Below are 17,409 nucleotides of genomic sequence, written 5' to 3'. Positions count from 1 at the left end.
ATTTATTTCTTCTCCTAAATTGTTAGCATGTTTAAGGAGCTGAAGAAATGCCAGGGTAACTGATGGTGCTTATGTGGTGGACATTCTGTTTATTGCCCAAATGTGAAGTTGAACACAAACTGAGTTTTACGGACAGTGTGTCTCTGCTTGCACGTCTCGCTGGACTGTTTAAATATGTTACTGACTCAAGTGCTCATCATTTCTGAAAAACTGATGTATTGCAGCCATCCCAGGAGCTGGGCAAAGTAGACAGCTCAAACGCACTTGCATCTGGCTCAGGGAAATTAACCTGGGCTCATTAGAACTGCTGAAACCAACCTGAGAGATTTCTCGTGAAATGAATGGGGAAGCTCGCAGATAGGTGCTCTGCCAGCAGAACTGCTTGGCACGGTGCTGCAGCAGGGGGATGGGGACAGGGATGTTTTGCATCAGCACAGCTGTGACCAGAGTTGCTTGTGCCCCTTCAGAAGCTGATCTCTTACATTTAGAAATGCTGCTTCAAGAAAACCAGTTGGTGTTTGTTGTTAGCGATGCTCAAGTGTTCATAGGAAGCAACCCAGTGAACCACTTGAGATGTTTTTGTACTGCATTGCTTCAGCTGCGGGCCGGCGGTATGCTGGAATGTAAGGCTGTTTTTGGGGCTGTTTCCTTCATCCTCCTGATCCTTTTGAAAGCATCTTATTCTGCTTGTATTTTCCATACTAGAGGTTTACAGAAAAATGTTTATACTACAGCTTCAAACATACACTGAAATGCTAGAAAACCTAAAGAATTTCTGTGGATTCCCTATATTAAGATCAGATGTGGGAATGTCACATTGAATGTCTGCTGTACAAAACTCAGATGATTTTAATGGAAAATAAGAATCTGCAATGGTATGTGCCTAGCAGGAAAATAAAAAGCAGGGGGAAGGGAGCTGATGGAGGAATTATCTAATGGGTTAGGCTTGCACCTCAGTCCATTCTCCTGCTGCTGTGGGCAAGGGACGTCCCTGCTGCCACGCAGAGTGCTTGGGCCCCAGCTCCTTGGGGACCTGCTGTGGTGATGTCAGCTGAGGAGGGAGCAGACTCCAGCAGCCCTCAAAGAAGTGGCTTTATTCTCCAACCTGTGTTTACATCAGTTGCTCAGCTAACTGTTCTGTGCTTGGGAAGGAAGCCTTTGACTGCAGTACGAGCTACTTGAGGTCTTGAGTGCCTTGTGATGGCGCTGATTGTCAGCCTTCTCTGTTCTTTGCCCTTCCTGAGGAGGAAGGCAGGTGGGAATGTACCTTCCTGGAAAATCCTGGCTGCTAGTGCTGATTTTAACATTCTGTGCCTGGAGATTTCCTATCAGATGATGGCATTTTGTTCCTGTCCAAGAACCCCGAGAGAAGGGTTGATACCAGGTGATGTTATATGAAAAGAGAGGAAAGCATTCATGTGATGGCATTCAGGGAGAAGTATTTCTGCGAGATGCTTAAGGTCTCCAGAAAAAAACTGAAGAGGTGTGCATCTGAAGGAGAGAATTGGGGAAGAAAGGGGCACTTGTGTCTGCTTGGTCATAACAAAAACTTTTTTGTTGTTGTTGCTACAGCGTTGGAGTTTGAGTTTTATGCTTCCCTTTAAAGAATGCAGACCCTTGAAAATGTAAAGCTTTTTTTAGTGTCTGCAACGCTAACTGTTCTTCATCCTGTTGATTTTCTTCTTGGTTTATTACAGGCTGCTCTTTTCCAGTTCCTCTCAGATTGTCTCTTTCATTTGAGTTTATCTGAGATCTTAATTCCTTACAGAAACAACTTAGAGGATAGAAGAACAATCAAAAAAATGTTTCTGTTTTTCAAATGGAATATTATTCTTCACCTGCCCTGACGTTAGTCTGAATTTGTGTGAGACCTTCTGTGAACCTTGTAGTTCCTTCTGAACTTTCCAAGAGAAGATGATGGCTCCATTTCTTGTGGCAGAGGCTTAGGTTTGTTTTTGATACTGAGACTTCAGAATAGACTACATGAATGGTGGATAAACTAAGATACAGACTAAAGTTTTTTATTACCAAAACTTTTCATTTTTACAGTTCATAAAAGATGAAGAATGTTAGCTAAAAAATCAGCTCCTAGAATGTACTATGACTGTTTTTGAAACTCTCTGTTAGTAATAGAAGTGAGGCAATGGGGTGAAATATTTTTGATTTATAATCACTTAATTTGAGAAGATCACCTCTTGAAAATATTTTTGAGTGTATGATGATTCAGCCGTAATAACGTTTTAAATGTGCCATTCCCTAGTGGTAAAAGTAGGCAGATCTACATTAATTGCATTAAGATGTTGATTAAAAGTACACTAGTGAAAGTGCATTAGGATTCTGCCTTGGGTGGTACTGCAGAGAACTTAAATGGCCATTATTTGGGTTCACTTATGTTTGCTTTTGAAAGTGTGTGCCTTTTTAGTTTGGTTTTTAGCACTTCTGTCACCACAGTGCTTGCTTTGCAGCAGCCAGATTTACTTTGTTATACACCAGTGTGATTTTCAGTTACTGAATAACACCTTTTTCTTTATAAAAAATGCTACATTTCAGCATTTTTCTTATAGGCTTTTGTCTACTTCTGTAATTCCTAGATGATGTGAAAAATTGTCACTACCTAAACCTCAGACTAGTGATTTATCCTTTGTGGGTGTTAGAAATTGGAATTGAAATCATTTTACATTCACCTCTGTTGCCGTCTGCTTCTCAACCTGTGGCAAATTCATCTGGAAGCTTTCTCAAAAGCCTTAGAATCATTTGTTTGCTGTGGTGGTGTTTTAACACCGAGTGCTAGCCAGCAGTTTGTGATGTTGTGGACAAATGGTTTTGGAGATTCACGTCTCAGTCAAGATGGTCTCCAAATACCTCCTGTAAATTTGTGTAACTTAAACTAATACAGACCAATCTAGACGCAGCTGATCCTAGTGCAAAACTGGCTGAGCTGTTTCAGCCCTGGCTTCAGCATGACTTTGAGCTAAGGGCAGTGTTTCTGCCTTCTGCCCTCACAGTATTTTTTGGATCTCATTTATCGGCAGCCAGTGCTTTAGAAATGTGGTCCTTCTGAACTCAGCGTTTCAGTAACTGTGGTATGAAAAGGCAAGCAATTACACGTCTGTGTAAATTATTATTGACTTACATGAATGCCCGGCTGATTTTAAAGTGACTGTTTTCTGACAATATGTTTTCAAAGATGAACCCCAAATGAAGGAGAATAATGGTAATATGGATGATTCAGCGTGATACTTCTGATACTTCTCACTCACCATGTAAAAAGTTTTTAAAAAATCCACTATTGAGTTCAGAGTAAAATTAATTCTTTCTGTATTTTTCCTTTTCTGTACTTCTTTCAGATCAGTTATGTAGAGGTAAAATTATTGCCTGGGACAAATGGGGCTGTAAAATCACAGAATCATTCAAGTGGAAGGTACAGTTTAAGCTCCTGCTCAAAGCAAAAGTAACACTGAACTCAGACAACGTTGCGTAGGGCTCTGTCAAATTGAATCTTGATAATTTCTTTTTTGTAATTAAGAAAAAAAGCAGTTGTCAAACTTTATTCTTGTACTGGACATATCAAGATCCATTAAAAATTCAATTAAACTTTTCTAAAAATTAAAATTAATCTTTTAAACTATTACTTCGCTGATGCATGAATTTTGATGCATGAAATATGAAAAGCATGTGAAGCAAAATAAAAAGATGATTTTATAACTGGATATTTTTGGTTTTAGAGCCTTGATGAGTATGAAGACGATGAAGCAGGGCAGAAGGAGCGAAAGAAGGAGGATGCTATCACCCAACAGAATACAATACAAAATGAGAGTTCCAGCGCAGATTCCACTGGATCATACTTAATACAGGTGAGATCCTAACACTTCCATTTGGTATTTTACTCAGCTTTTTAACTGGTGTTGCCTTGTTTTTGTGTTTTGCTGTTTTTTTGTTTTTTTTGTTTTTTTAATCCTTCTTAACAGTAGACTATGTGCTATCTGGAAACAAACATGAAATCTGAGTGTTGTCACATACTCTTTCCCCAAACTCACACTTCTGAGACACAGCTGTGACACCAGAATTGTCAAGCTAAAGGTATTAGTGTCCAAGAAACACTCATTTCTTATGAGGAAGAGAAACTTCTCTGGATTCTGGTACTGAAGCACACAGAGAACAATCTTTGCCACTGCGTAATCTTTTCTCCCCGCATTTTATTCTTCAGTCCCCTTGCTGTGCATGGCTGTCAATGGAATCTCCTTGGGGACTTTCAATAGCTGTCTGGATGTGGTCCTAAGCACTCTGCTCTTGGTGTCCCTGCTTGAGCAGGCGTTGGAGCAGAAGGACCCAGAGAGCTCTGCCGATTTCAGTCATTCTGTGTAGTTCTTGAGTAGTTTAGCAATTACATGCTTCAGTGGCATCAATTGTTCCTTCAAAGTTCTAGGATTAAGTAACTTCTTGTTTTGACGATTTGCTGTTTTTCATTTTGTTTATATATAAGTTCAACCAGCGCTTCTGTTTGAAGCAGATCCTTAGAGTCTTCCATGGAGAAGCGCTCAAGTTCACCGAGTTCCTCCATAGTGAGCACTAACAAAAATATTCCTGCAGAGATCATAGCAGGAAAATGGTCACATTTGAGTGTACCTCTTATGGCTTGATCATTTATTGTCTTTACAGATTCTTCGGCGAGATTCCTCATTCTGAAATATTCACATACATTTTGAAAGTTGTCTGACTTAAAAAAAAAAAACAAAAACAAAAACAAACACAAACAAAAAAAAAAGCAACCATAGTGCTCTGCTTTCACCTTCTCACTAAACATTCCAAAAGTTGTCACTTTCTGATTCCCTAGTGGTGTTATTACATAACATTTTGGCTCTATTCCCATGTCCCATTCCCATTTATTCATCCAGATTGCCTATTCTTCTTGAGCAGCAAGTTAAATTTCTGTTTACCAGGCTGTCTGCATTAATCAGATCCTACAGAGTTCCAAGTTTGTCGCCTCCACATTCACACAGGCACTAACTCTTCTTTGCTGACAGAGCATAGCAGGGTTGTCTTGTCGTTAACAGTACAAAAGAACGTCCCAGTCCTCGTGTCTGGCAAAGACCCAGACTGGCACATGTACAGAACAGATGGAATATTAGGAAGTTGAAGCTGCTAAGACTTAATCAGTTTATTGCTGACTCTGTCAACTTGCTTTTTACTAGAAGGTTTTTATAAGTTGCCCAAATTTAACAGAATTGGTCAGCACTATTATTTCAGCTTTAACTTAGTTTCCCTTTGCTGTTGCGCTAATGGTTGAGCCTCATTCTCTTCTTAAATGTTGATTTTTATATTGAAGATTTAAGAACTCAGTCAATTCAGTTGACTTTGACAAATAATTATTATTGTTCTACCTATTAGGTGAAATAAATTCATTTCTTTAGTTGAAGACATGCTCACTACTTGTCCATTCTGCGATTTTATGAAAGTTGAAAATAATTACTGTAACATTTATATGGGAAACAAGAAAGTTGATACTGGCTTTGTGTCTGAGGGAGAAATGTATTGCTGAATAGTATTCTTTTGTTTCCAGTCTTTCACCTGATCTTTCATCTTTATCTTAGTATTGTCAGACATTTCTTTTCTCCTTATTGTGGGAAAAAATGCAGTTTTTGGAAACAGATTTGAGTGCTTAACTGACTGAATTTGAAGCCCTTGATGCAAAGCACAGAGATAAGAGATTTGTTTAAGAGTAGATACAGTATTTTTTCCTGAAGCAGAATTTATTTTGGCTGAAATCAATGTAGGGATTTTTTTTTTAATGTTAGAAATGTGGAAGTGGTAAGTCTGGCAGCTTTATAAACACTGAAAAAAACATTACAATCAGAACTGTCAGTAAACTTTAGCAAATGGAAATGTGGAAAGCCTCACTTGGCCAGGTGAATCAAAACTAAACCCACTCTCAAATACATAACAAGTGTGTTCTGACTTCCTTGCGTGATTTCTCTCCTATTTTTAAGACTGCAACTCTCAGCTTGAGGGTCATTGTGCTGTGGAGTGTTCACTGATGTGTACTGGGAGATGCAGGCTGAGAAAGGTAATGCTAACAACAAGCAGTAATTACTAGAAACTGGCAGTCTGGCAATTAACACAGGCCTATCTCATGCTTTGCAGAGATGGTAAAATGGAAAGTAGTGCAAAAATATTTGATAGTTGGACAGAAATGTTCACCCTGAATGTAAGAACGTCTCAGTTGAAAACCTACAGGGGTTGGCTGAAAAAATGATTAGTCCACTGAAGATATTTTTAGTCACTTAGAACACTTGCTGGATTTCACAAGGTGGAAAAATACAACTGATCTATTAATACTCAAATCCAATGTATGTATACGTAAAGTCTTATCTTTTTACATCAAATAATTCAAGTTATGCTGATACCACGGACAACTGCTTTCTGAAAATCTATTACTTGGGGAATATTTTTGGAGACCAGATGCACAAATATGTGCCCTTCTTGGTGCAAACCTTTTCAAGAAAAGTTAAAATGACTTCTTAGTCGTGATAGAAGTGATATCTGAGTGTGATACCACGTTGTAGTGTCTGTATTATAGACTGGTTTGTGTTGGAAGGGACCTTAAAGATCATCTAGTTCCAACCCCCTGCTGTGTGCAGGGCTACCCCCCCCCCCACCAGATCAGCTGCCCAAGGCTCCATTCAGCCTGGCCTTGTACACCTCCAGGAATGGGGCATTCACAACCTTTCTGGGCAGCCATGTGCCAGGGCCTCACCACTTTGAGTAAGAAAACGTAATGTCTTTGTAATGTCTTACCCATATCTCATCTCTTTAGTTTTAAGCCATTCCGTCTTGTCCCATCACTATCAGACTATGTAAAAGGTTGGTCTCCCTTCTGCTTGTATGCTCCCTTCATGCACTGGAAGGCTGCAGTGAGATGCCTTCAGAGCACTCTCTTCTCCAAGCTAAACAAGCCCAGCTTCCTCAGCTCAAGTATTGCTTATGGTGTTTGTAGGCAACTAGAGAGGAAACTGGGCAAAGTTGAGATTAATCCAAAGTCCTCAGAAAGACTTGCAGTGGTAGAGAGACGTGCATATATGTATATGCACACACATATATATGCACACACATATGTCTGTGTGCATTTATATGCATGCATGGATATATATACACACACATAAAAAAATTATTATGAAAGAAAGAAAACTGAGGGTTGGCTTGACGATGATTGTGGTGACATAGGGTTGAAATACAATAAAGCTTTCTTAGGGAGAAAAATGAGATTAAAAAGTGTCCTTAAGGCAAATAAAGCTGACCTTAAAATTAAATTTTACTTTTTTCACATTGTGGGCAATTTATCAATGTATGAAAAGGAGTATAGATTCTCTCATTCCTTGAAACCTTCCAGTCTGCTGTGGGCTGTGGGTTTTTTGTTTTGGTTTTGGGTGGTTGGCTGGTTTGGGTTTTTTTCTTGTTTTTCTGTTTTGTTTTGTTTTTTTAGTGAGTGTTGTTGTTTGTTTTTTGTGCAAATTATGTCATTATCATGCAGAGCTGTCATTTTGAACATTGGAAATAGTTTGAAATCCTGTGTTTCACATTAGCTTCCTTTCAGCTCATGTTTTATTTCAAGTGTTCTAGTGTCTGTGGATGCTAGCTGTTGTGCTAGGCACTTGTGTGAAAACACCACAAAAAATATCATCTGCTCTGAACAGTCTGATATTTAAGTATAAAATGTGGCGATAGTTCAGTAAATATGCATTGGCAAGAACAGCAAGAAACAGCAACATATTTAAGATCTTCAGAATTATTTTTTATTTTGGCATTGGGGTGGGGTTTATTGTATTCTAGATAGGTGTTTTTCCTCCCTAGTGATAACAAAAGGAGTCTGACTAGATCAGGTGTAGACATCTAAAATTACATGGGCTGAATCATTTTCTCTCCCTGACAGACTTGGACCAGGCACATCAGAAGGTTTTGGTTCTAAAGGAACTGTAAGTAGGTATGAAATCAGAGATAGGGTGAGATACCAGATTTGTGCCTGTAAGCATGAAAAGGGAATACTTTATGTCCTTGTATGAGGGTTAACCTTTGTGAAATAAATATTGCGAATTTTTTCAGTGAAAGATAATGTTTACAAAAATCAGAATGATTTTAACACATCTTGCTGTGAAATGGGAATGCTGATCTTTTTTCTGTCACGCAGTAGCACAAGTTGTCTAATTAATTTCTTAATTCCTAGTTAAGGCACAGCAGCTGATCACTAGTACAGTCACCAACACCTGTTGCGGCGTTGATTCATGAAAAATCTCTGTACTGTGCTTTGCTAGAAATCTGCTCTTGGATTTGTGCTCCTGGCATGAAACCGGTGGGGGAATTTTGCTTCACAAAAGTTCTGAAGCCTGGGACTCCAGTGGGAGACATGACTCATGCTTTTTGTTAAGCCATACCTGCTGTTTTACTGTACCTGACTGTGTACTGTATACTGCTGCAGAGCCAAGGAACTTAAGCAGGCCCTTGGGCACTAGTTAGAAATTGTGGTAGTCTTGTTCTAGCCATTAGTTTAGCTTTGTGTATGTGATTGTAGTGGGTATTTCTTGGAGTTCCATATTGCTCATAGATTGTGCAGCAACTAGAAGGAAACTCAAGGAATTGTAAAATGTTCCATCTTATCAAATGATTTCATGGAAGACAGAACATCCATGAGATAGGTTTGAAGTATTTAAACATCCACTCTCACACACAGTCAACAACTGTAGAGATGCTTGCTAGGCAAAAAAAATAATTTCATTTGTAGTACTGAACGTTATGGTCATTGACATATCTTACATCATAAGGTCTTCTTCAGCCATCTTCTTCAGTGATCTTGGTGAGGTGATAGTGCCCAGGAAGGCTGCTGCCATTCAGCAAGACCTGGACAGGCTGGAGAGTTGGGCAGAGAGGAATTGGATGAGCTTTAACAAAAGCAAGTGTAGAGTCTTGCAGCTGGGGAGGAATAACCACATGCACCAGTACAGGTTTGGGGATCACCTGCTGGAGAGGAGCTCTGTGGAGAAGGACCTGGGGTTCGTGATTGAATGACAGGCTGGCCATGAGCCAGCAGTGTGCCCTGGTGGCCAAGAAGGCCAATGGTATCCTGGGGTGCATTAAAAAGAGCGTGGCCAGCAGGTCGAAGGAGGTGATCCTTCCCCTCTACTCTGCCCTGGTGAGGCCTCATCTGGAGCACTGCGTCCAGTTCTGGGCTCCCCAGTACAAAAAAGACAGGGATCTCTTGGAAAGAGTCCAGCGGAGGGCCACGAAGATGGTGAAGGGCCTGGAGCATCTCTTGTATGAGGAGAGGCTGAGTGACCCGGGTCTGTTTGGCCTTGAGAAAAGAAGTCTGAGAGGGGATTTATTAATGTCTATAAATAGCTGAGGTGTGAGAGGTGAAAGGATGAGGCCAGACTCTTTTCAGTGGTGCATGACAACAGGACAAGGGGAAATGGCCACAGACTGCAGCATAGGAAGTTCCTCACAGATGTGCGTAAGAATATCACAGTGAGGATAACAGAGCATTGGAACAGGCTGCCCATGGAGGTTGTGGATGATCTCTTGAGGTCCCTTCCAGCCCCTAGAATTCTGTGATTAGATTCCTGAAATAAATTACATTTCTGTGCATTTTTACACAGGCTAAAGCTTGACCCTAGTGCTGTCTTCCTGCAGACTTGTTAATCCTAGCTGAAGTCACCTGGCTTGATTTATTAGCGAGACCATTTGGTGATGACTTGCACATTCAGTCATATGTGAGCATGAAAACTGAAGGAAAAACACGTCTGATCTTTTGTTAACCTTTTGTTCTAGATAAGCCTAACATACCTCTAGAACATTGTGAATGGTTCCTAGGAGGAATGCAGTCTGAAGGATACCCACAGAAGTGCTCTGTGGCAGTTGTCATTGTTTAAATACTGCCATTTGCTTCAGATGAGACCCAGCACATGGAAATTTTCTGAAGCAGCTGTGCACGCCAGTGTTACAGCACTGTAAATGCTGTTTAATAGCGGCACCTCACAAGCTACGCAGTAAAGCAGTAAATAAAATTAAGTTAGGAAATAAAAGCCTCTGGTGACTTCTTAGCTGTGTGAGAAAGGATGAGGAATACAGGGAACTGAACTATTACATGCATCTCCATTAGGAAACGGAGCTGAAAACTTGCTTGGCACAACTGTCCCCTGAGTTTCCTACTTGAATCTTGTGCCAAGAATATGCTGCCAAGTACGTTTCTTAACTCATAATGCAGTTAGTACCTGTCTATTTTGCACTTGCTGGCTTTTTCTTTTGCATAGCAGCGTAATGTCATACAGCATCATCTTGTAATTACTGTTATCTGAGGCATACAGTAATGATGTTTTCTATCTGAGTTTCATGTCGTTCTTACAAAGGAGAATGTGAATTTAATTCACCTTTTTTAAGTCTATTTTTGTGGTGCAGTTTTCTGTCTATTGAGACTACTTAGCTGTGCAAGAGGAAATGCCCAAATGTATTAAGATATGCTTTTATTTTTTATGCTGTATTTTTTTCAGATGTTAGGCCAAGTATTATTTTACATGATAGTTTGCTCATAGTATAGATTCAAAAAAAAAAAAAGAGCAAATAATACTCCTGTTTAAAATACAGGAGTGTGTAAATTGAGAGGAGTTGGTTTGGGGTAAATTAAGTTATATATCATTCTGCAAAACCAGACTGATATTTGACAGTTTAGTTACCAGATAATGTTGGCGTTTCTATTTGCAGATGAACAGCGTGATTCCTCATGGAGGTGGTACAAAATCAGTCATTAGTATCTGCAGAGCACTTAGGCACTAACAGTGAATGCAGTAGAAAGATTCATTGGGAAATTCTATTGTATTTTGAAAACATTTCCATAAAATGGATTAAAAATCATTAAAATCCAGTGTTTAAGTATTGAAGGGTCACTTTTTCTTTTAATGTATTTGCACCTCAGGTAGATTTTTTGTGTGCAGTGGTTTTAAGACAAGTGACATCAGGTGCAAGGGCCTCACTGCACTGCACAGTTCTTGACATGAACCAGGTTCTTCCCATGTTTAACAGAGATGCTTGGCATGACTTTATTCTTGTTATCTGTGTAAGGTAAGTAGAAACACAGGAATTGCATCTTTCTATGATCATGCACGATCAGTTAATCATGCCGGCAGCCTGCAGTAATGCAGGCACGTATCCAGAGCTGTTAGAATATGCCAACTACAAAAAATAAGGCAGAGAGTGGCCAATTCTTAAATATTCAGCATATGCAGAACACTCAGCAGTATTCAGCTGTTGGTTGTGTTCCATGGAACAGCACATGGAAAAATATGACAAAGCATGGTATCATAAGAAGCAGTGTCATAAACAGTGTTGCTGTAAGGATTTGAATGAAAGCTGCCTAAGTTACCAGCATGCTGGCATTTGTGAACTGGTTGATTTGACTTTGCAGTCTTAATTTTTATCTGTGGTAAGGGAGATAGTAGGGAAAAGCCTCCAACAAAGCATTCAAACCATAAATTATTCTACAATTTCTCTGAGTTTAGGAGTAATGATGTTGCACAGTGGTCTTGGCTGATATAATTAAAGTCCTTAAGCAAAAAGGAGGTTAGATTTTAATTAAATTGTCTGGTGGTTGTTGTTGGGGTTTTTTTTTTCCTAATTTTTAATAGAAGCTCCATTTAAGAACAGTGGAATCCTTAGCTTGATGGGACTGCATCACAGTGACTTCTGTAGCAGCTACAGGCTTCTCTGCTAAAATCTTCCTCCTGTCCTTTCCTGCAAGCAGATGTTGTGTGTGGTGCTGATCCACACCAGCTCAGTAAGTGCTGCCTTCCCAGAGGATCTGTACACTCTCAGCAGCGTTGCTTGTGTGATGCTGCTGCCTCCAATGAGCATTGTAGACATCTGTGTTCAGTAATGTTTAATTTCGTAAAGGAGTTGTTTAAACTTAAAATCCTGTTTTGGGAATATGTTTTTCACCTGGTAAATAAAGTACCTGTGTCAAATGTACCTTTGTTTTCTAGTTGAATACAAGTTTCAATGTGCCTGTGCACCTGCACAATAGTGCATTGTAAGACCTGCATGAAAACTCATGAGGAATCAAGCCTGCGGTGAGGCAAGGCAGAGTGGGGTTCCTTGCTCCTGATTCAGGTTGTCCCTGTGAGCAGTAGCAAGCACATCAGCACAGTGGGACAGGCAATGCTTAATCACAGTATCACAAAATAATTTGGGTTGGAATGGACCTTAAAGCCCAACAGTTCCAACCCTCTGTCCTGGAGTGGGACACTTCCCGCTACATCAGGCTGCCAGGAGCCTCATCCAGCTTGGCCTCGAATGCTCCCAGAGATGGGGCATCCACAGGTTCTCTGGGCAGCCTGTTTCAGTGCCTCACCACCCTCTTGAGTAAAGAATTTCCTCCTAATGTCTAATATAAGTCTTCCCTCTTCTAGATTAAAACTGTTCCTCTTTGTCCTGTACTATCAGACCACGTAAAAACTCAGTCCCTGTCCTGGAAGGCCGCAGGAGTCTTCTCCAAGGCTGAACAAGCACAGCTCCCAGTCTTTCTCCATAGGAGTGCTCCAGCTCTCTTAAATCCTTGGGCAGACTGAATGGGGAGCAAAGTGTATGCAGTACAGTTTCTTTATTGTAGCTTCTGTTACGCTTGTTTCCATTTCCCCCATTAGGATTTTTTTTGCTTTGTTTTGCTTTTTTCTTACCTGCTGCTGTTACTGCCATGTGCTTGGCCTTTATGAGCAGGGCTTTTTTTGTTGTTGTTGCTCTATTTGTTTCTTTCACTTTTGACTTCATGAAGTTGTGTTCCAAAATTGCAGAAGCTAGTGTTGTGCTAGTTCAGTGCCTTTACACAGCCAGAAGGAATAGGAAGCAATTCCTGTCTAATGTCTGGAGGTCAGCAGGGGCTTCCTGTCAGGGAATTTGGTTTTATGCCACATGCTTTCTTTTTTGGGTTGGCATCACTTTTAACTCAGGTAATTAAATGCCTATTTGGAAAATTTTATTCCCAAAAGGGTCTGCATGGAAATTCTGCTTGGCTGTTGAAAATGATGGTGCTTAAATGGGTATTTCCTCCTAATCTTCTTTTAGGATTTCTTGAATAGAAATGGTCACACACAGTATGCACTCTAGCTGAGGCCTGTGTGGAAAGAAGAGTCCTCTGCTAAATATAGACTTACTGAGAAGTGAAGGACTTCCTACCGTATCTGCTTGTGGAAATAAATGGCCCAGCATGAGTGATGGCAAAAGCTTCTGTAAAGCAAAGAATTGTATAATCTTTTGAGTTGGAACAAAAGGTGACATTGGTCACCTTTGTTTTCTGTGCCGGACTGCTTAGGGCTCTTTGGGGTTGAATTCTGCATGGGTATAGAGAGGAGAAAAAAGATGGAAGAAAGAACTCTGTTCATGCATTTTATTATGTAAAGTTTCCTTATTTAGAAGCTGTTTTCTTCTTGATGGCTTTTGACACGCCCAGGAGTTAACTGATTACCTGCAGGTGTCTCTTCTCATTTTTTTTTCTCCTCTCTTAATGCCCTTGGTACTTTGCTGGTGGTAAGAACTGAGAGCACTCACCTCCCATTACACATCTGATTGGATGCCCTAGACATTCTTGCAGCATTTCTCAGTGGCTTCCTGGCTCTGTGCATGTAAAGAGATGACTCAGAATTCTTTCAGCTTCATGACAGCAATCCCTATCACTTGCACCTAGGTGTTCCAGCATGTTATTTCTTGTTTGAAGTCTCTTTTAGTTATTATATAGTAATGAAAAGTAGAAGGTCTGAGTGTAAATAAATAAATAAATAAATTCATTTTAGTATAAATTTCAGTCCAGAAGTAAGGAAATGTAAATTTTTCCTGATTGAAACTGGTTTTTCCAATCAGTTTTTTTCTCCCCGCTCCTTTGTGAGGAAGGTCCTTGCTTAGGTACTCTGCACCTGAGGTAGTGTCTTCTTTGTCTTCTCTCTTGTTTGGTATTACTCCATGTAAGTATCAACATACATTTTACTGAAATATACGTACGTATGTGTAATACATACACCTGTATGTATAATACAGGTACACACATATATATGTATGGAAATGAATATATATATATGTATAAAGGAAATCTATGCAAGTAAAGATGCTTGAAGGTAGATGCTCTAATAGATGAATTTACTTATCGAACTTAGCTTTATATTTTCTTTAAAAGGTTCATTCCTAAAAAAAGCATTATCCTTGTATAGATCTATAATGCTGTTGCCTTTCCTCTTTTATGAACACCTATCTAAATAATAGAATCATGGAATGTCTTAGTCTGGAAGGGACTTTAAAAAACCCATCCAGTTCCTTCTCCTTTCTGATATTTTTTTTGTTAGGTCTCACTTGTCTACATCAGCTGCCTCACAGGAAGAGAATGTTTTTTATTGCTGACCTGGGATTAAGTTCCTGGGTGCTTCATTATCAAAACTTGAATGTTCATTTCCAGAATACAGAAACGTCTTTTTCCTGCTCATAGATTCATTAAAACTGTGACATATTTTAAAAAGATAATTTGGGTATAAATAAAACAAAGCTCGTCTGAACTGTATTGGTTCCCATTTGTCAGTACAAATCAAAGGAAGATTAAAATATGATGTCAGAATACGTAACAATAGCAGGTCAACTTTTATTTCCACTAGATCCTACCTGGTTCCTGTTTCAGTTTATTCTGCAAATGTTTAATAAGAGGTGATAACATCACGCTTTCTTAACAGTTTTAGAGATAAAAGTTCATTTTTAGAATGGCTGTTTATAAAAGAGATTTACTGGGTGTGTAAAGAGTGTTTAAGGTCATCCAAACCAGGAAGAAATAAAATGCAGTGAATCCAAGCAATAGATGTAAAATCTTGGCAGCTAGGAGAATAAGAGGCTGGGAGGAGGCCTGGGATGTTGTTGTATGCATAATCTTCTGTCCAAGCAGAAATCTGGAAATCGCACAGCTCCAGCGGTGCAAGTAGCTGAGTAATGTAACTTTCTTCTCTAAGAAGCCTGGAAGCACCTTAGGGTGCTTCTAAAAGGAATGGTTTCAGTGGGAAAAAATAAATAGTGATGCCTTTTCCTCTGAGTGGTGAGTTGGTGCTATGTTCTGTGGAAAACTTCTAGAAATTCTGAAATTGTTTAGACTCGGGAATGGAAGATAAGCGATACCTTCATGACTCTCTTGCTTCTGCAGGATGTTTTCTCATGAGGAATTTTGATGAGAATGAGAAGTGTCATGTCTCATCTTCCTTTCTCCTGCTTTCACAGCTGTAGTCATTCCTGGTTTGCATTAGCACTGGGTTGCCTTTCAGTTATTCAGCGCTCACATGTTACCTCACTGCTGTTTCAGTGGGGATGGTAGTGTACAACTGAACCTGTGGAGAAAAGAGGTGGAGTTAAGATGTGACTTCTGTAGGCTCATAGAGAAGATCTGAGGTAACTTGATAGGCCAGGTGGAGATAGAATCCACTTGTTCCTTCGTACATAAAGAAGCCCCAAAGTTCAGCAGCAGACCTGCTTTCTCTAGGCAGTGCAGTTGATGTGCCTCATCTGGAGGAACATGCAGGGCTCTTGTTTGGATTGCACATGAAAACCTGAATTGTTTTGATGGTTTGTTTTCAGTCAGAATGTTACCTTGCATGCTGCAGGAATATCATTACATGGTCATAATTTGAGGTAACACCAGTGCTAAGTTCTAATACACTGTACATATTATACATACTGGGGTTTATACCAGCATACCCCAGCAGTCTATTTTAATCCAGGCAATTAACTTTGATTGTGAAAATTTCAAGAAGTCTTTTAGGGGTTTGCAGTGAAACATTTTCATAGTCTGGTTGACTCCAGAGCTCGTACATGTTTTAAAGTAATGCTTGTTAATGCATTTTAACTAACAGATTTGATTTAACCTCTAGAAATCTTTGTCAGACACTTGTAAACACAGACAGCTCTATTTACTTAAGCCTTGATGACCAGCTTTCTTATGCACTCTGCGTACTGTTCACATGAAATGCCAAGATGAGCCAGGAATGGAATAGCAAAGTTGCTTACATCCTAGTTAAACAGAAATTCGATTGGTAGTAAGGGTTTTATTAATGGAAATGGTCTCAGCTACTATGTATGCCCCTACAACATATGCTGTTGTGCAGGTGTGTGTAGGACACAGGCACCAAAATCTAGGGATATCCTTTGTACAAGGGAATGTTCTTCACTACAATGTAGCATCATGTGCAAATTTTTCCTTTCTTTTGATTTTTGCCTTTTCTAGTATGTTTGTTGGGGAGTATGGCCATAACCTTGAGGCTTCAGCATCTTCTTAAAAAAGAAGCTGTTTCAAAATGAAAATAAGCAGAACTTGGCTGAATCTCCCCTGGCACAACTTGAGGCCATTCCCTCTCGTCCTATTGCTACTTACTTGGGAGAAGTGGCCAACCCCTACCTCACCACAGCCTCCCTTCAGGTAGTTATAGAGAGCAATAAGGTCATCCCTGAGCCTTCTTTTCTTTGGACTAAACAATCCTAGTTCCCTCAGCTGCTCCAGACCCCTCACCAGCTTCACTGCCCTTCTCTGAACGTGCTCCAAGGCCTCCATGTCATTCTTGTAGAGAGGCACCCAAAACTGAACACTGTGCTTGAGGTGCAGCCTCACCAGGGCTGAGTACAGAGAACTCTAGAGTCACAACTGAATCTGCCTCCATCATTTTCTTTGCCCCATCAGCTATTTGTACACATGAACAAGATTGCTCCTGAGCCTTCTCCAGGCCAGGCATTCTTAGCACTCTCAGCCTCTCCTTGTATGTTTGGTGCTCTAAACTTTCGTTGCAGTCACTCCAGTACATCTTCCTTTTGCTGTGGAACCCAAATCTCGACCCAGCACTCCAGCTGTGGTCTCACTAGGGCTGAACAGGGAGAGGGGAAGGATCATCTGCCTCGTTCTGCTGGCAGTTCCTGCTTCTTGATGCAGCCCAGGATCCTGTTGCTTTTTCTTGCTGTAAGGGCTCACTGCCGGTTTATGTTCCTCTTGGTGCCCACCAGGACTCCCAGGCCCTTTTCTGTAAAGCTGCTGTCAGGCCCATCAGGCACATCTTGATGCTTGGGTTTATTCCTTCCAGGTACAGTTCACGTTTCCCTTTTTTGAACACCACGAGTTCTCTGTTAGTCCATTTCTCCAGCCTGCCAATGTCCTTCTGTGTGGCAGCACAGGCTGCCCTTATAGAGGCAAAATTAGAGGCTTGTTGTTTCGTATCTGTAAATGGCAGCTTTTCAAATGCTATTATCAATCATAAGTTATCCTTGTTAAAACAGCAATTTTGCACCACTTTATGGGATTCTTTAAATAATTCCTGTATTTTTAACAGCTTTGTTCTGCTTATAGGAGGGAAAGTGTGGCATATATTGCAG

The 17,409-nt window shown here is 40.2% G+C and overlaps 1 protein-coding gene across 1 annotated transcript in view; it reads left to right on the top strand.

Annotated features, from left to right (window-relative positions):
- Positions 1–17,409, top strand: part of PAWR (pro-apoptotic WT1 regulator) — a 71,299-nt gene that overhangs the window by 33,078 nt on the left and 20,812 nt on the right. The window contains exon 2 of the mRNA XM_042815384.1: positions 3,726–3,854. Coding sequence (XP_042671318.1) covers positions 3,726–3,854 — 129 coding nt within the window. The remainder of the gene's footprint in view (positions 1–3,725; positions 3,855–17,409) is intronic.

The sequence above is a fragment of the Centrocercus urophasianus genome, unplaced genomic scaffold (genome assembly GCF_019232065.1).
Source record: "Centrocercus urophasianus isolate 14NV4802_14NV808 unplaced genomic scaffold, USGS_Curo_1.0 seq_15, whole genome shotgun sequence".
Taxonomy (NCBI): Eukaryota; Metazoa; Chordata; class Aves; order Galliformes; family Phasianidae; genus Centrocercus; species Centrocercus urophasianus.
Note: the sequence above shows the minus strand (reverse complement) of the source record. Positions and strands in the feature narration are given on the sequence as shown.